The 2,475-nt window shown below is 55.2% G+C and overlaps 1 protein-coding gene across 1 annotated transcript; it reads left to right on the top strand.

The window, feature by feature from the left end:
* Nucleotides 1-489: 489 nt before the first annotated feature.
* On the top strand, nucleotides 490-2,136 carry PtA15_4A748 (uncharacterized protein; the record flags this gene model as incomplete). The annotated part of the gene is made up of 11 exons (XM_053168663.1): nucleotides 490-650; nucleotides 736-849; nucleotides 940-1,102; nucleotides 1,174-1,195; nucleotides 1,267-1,357; nucleotides 1,442-1,473; nucleotides 1,548-1,596; nucleotides 1,661-1,738; nucleotides 1,809-1,841; nucleotides 1,921-2,025; nucleotides 2,118-2,136. 11 exons carry the CDS (start codon nucleotides 490-492, stop codon nucleotides 2,134-2,136), a joined length of 867 nt encoding a protein of 288 aa, XP_053019850.1.
* Nucleotides 2,137-2,475: the final 339 nt, after the last annotated feature.

Raw genomic sequence — 2,475 nt, 5'->3', positions numbered from 1 at the left:
ATGGATTTTTGGGTAGAGCCCTGAGACTACGCACGAAACCGGTATGAATGCCTTGTGAAAATGTATGAATTTTGGCCAAATCTTGGATTTTTGGTTACCCACCTCTATAGGGGGTTTCCAGGGTCCTGGCGCTGCCAATTTGCTTTAGAACATGCCCTCTGCACACCACTCCAGCCGAGAGAAAAGGATGAGAAAGTGCAAGCCAAGGCTCGAGCTGTTTGCAGGATTCTCCTGAGAACTGGGAGGCTTATTCCCCCTCTTGCGCCGGGGGGGTAGTTTGGGTTTGCACTGTGGGTGGGAGTGGAACTGTGTGTATGCGATGACATCATTCGGCCTGCAAGTCGGCTACAAGAGACGGCCCAGGCTCAGCCCGACGGTCAACAGCTCCTCCCCACACCAAACGAACTTGGCAAACACACACACACACACAGGCAAACAAGACTAGAAGGAGCACTCAATCAAGAGCGATATCAGCCGAGCCCGTCAGGAATGAACGCCATGTCTACTCTAACCGCAGCGCTACCGGCAGACGGCGGCGCCGCGCCCACCCCGGCTGCCCAGCAGCCTCGTCACCGTCCCGGCGGGGTCTTCTCCCGGTTCGAGTTGACGGGCAAAGTCGCCGTCATCAGTGGGGGCGCTCGTGGACTGGGGTGCGTCTGTCTTCCATCCATCGCTCTCTTCTCATCCTATAAAAAGAGAGCTCTCAAGCAGCACTAATCCCTGGGGCTGATGTAGATACGAGATGGCCCGGGCTCTCTGCGAGGCTGGATTGGCGGGGATCGCGATCTTGGACATCTTGCAAGAGTTCGCAGAGAGTGCGATCAAAGAGCTCCATGCAGATTTCGGAATGTGAGCTCTATCCCCCTCGGGGCCTCTTCCTGCTGTCGATCGGCTTGATCACCAACCTGCCCGGCTTGCGACTCTTGGGGCCGAGTGTAGCACGGCGTCGTTCTACAGGGTCGATGTCCGGGACAGCGATGCGGTCGAGGAGGTCATCAACGGCGTCGTCCGCGACTTCGGCTCCGTCGATATCCTGCTCTGCTCCGCCGGCGTCTCCGACAACATCGCCGCCGAAGACTACCCCGCCGATCGCTTCAAGCGGGTCAGTCTACTACTCCTTCTGTTGCCCAGCAATCAAAATCTGCCCCAAACTCACCATGATTCCGGCTCCAGGTGGTCGATATCAACCTTAATGGTAAGCATCCAAGCCCCTCAGAACGAGCACTGTTCTCGGACTGAACCTCGTCTGCGCGGGCCGGTCGTCAGGGACGTTTTTCTGCGCCCAAAGCTGTGCCAAGCACATGATCTCGTCCGGGCGGGGCGGCTCGATGATCTTCATCGGGTCGATGAGCGGAAGGTACCTCTTATTTTTCCCTGCCCTTCTTCCCGTTCCGTGTGGTGACTCGCAGCCGGGCTGACGGGAGAAGGAAAAACTCTGCAGGATCGTCAATTACCCGCAGCCCCAAAGCGCCTGTACGTCATACCGTCCCCCTATGCTCCGCTTACAACACAAATGGATTGACTTGATTCCGTCCGGGCTGCTTCAGATAACGCAAGCAAAGCGGGCGTCATCCATCTGATGAAATCCCTCGCTGCGTACGTCCCTTCGTCCAGGCCCCACCAGCTTCTCTGGCTCACATCTTCCCTCGTCTCTGTGCAGGGAATGGGCACCCCACAAGATCCGCTGTAACTCCATCTCGCCGGGGTACATGAACACCCTGCTGATCGAGAAATTCGAGTCAGTCTCGCCCCGCTTCTCTTGCTCCTCTTTCGCCTTCGAAGCCTGCTGACTTTTCGTTTCGCGACAGTCCCCTCTTGAAGAAAGTGTGGTTTGAAAGGACGTCAGTAGTAAAATCATTTCTTTCCACTTGACGGGCCGATGTTCTGAATTTTTGTCAAAATGTCGCTGCGGTGGTCCAGACCGGTGGGACGAATGGGTCATGTTTCGGACTTGAACGGGGCCGCGTTGTATTTGGCCAGCGACGCATCTTCGTTCACTACGGGCACTGATCTCTTGATCGACGGGTCCGTCCCTTCCCCCTTCCTCCACACACCATCTCCACGTTTTCCCGCAGATTTCACTGACTGACAATCCGTCGTCTTTTTTCTGTCTCAAGTGGCTATTGTACGTGGTAGACTAGAAAAGCCCGCCAGACAATACCGTCCGGACCAGAGGGCCCAGCAACCAACAAAAAAAAACTGCCCTCTTCCACGGACCTTGTTCTCTATTAGGCTCCTTTTCTCGAACAGTCCCGCGGTCCCAGACACCGGCATCGTTCTGTATCTTGACCCCTTGCAGACTTTTGTGTTGCCTGTTTTTCTTTTTCCTTTCTCCTTGTTTCACGCATAGGCATATTTATATACATAGATGAGGTTAATGAAGCTTAATTCTCAAAGACAGTGGCGAGGCCCCGTCCCAGATTGCCATTTGCCGATGCAGGAGGATACACGAAACATGGATGGATGGTACAGGCA

The sequence above is a fragment of the Puccinia triticina genome, chromosome 4A, assembly GCF_026914185.1.
Source record: "Puccinia triticina chromosome 4A, complete sequence".
Lineage (NCBI taxonomy): Eukaryota > Fungi > Basidiomycota > Pucciniomycetes > Pucciniales > Pucciniaceae > Puccinia > Puccinia triticina.
This window is presented reverse-complemented; position numbering and strand designations above follow the sequence as displayed.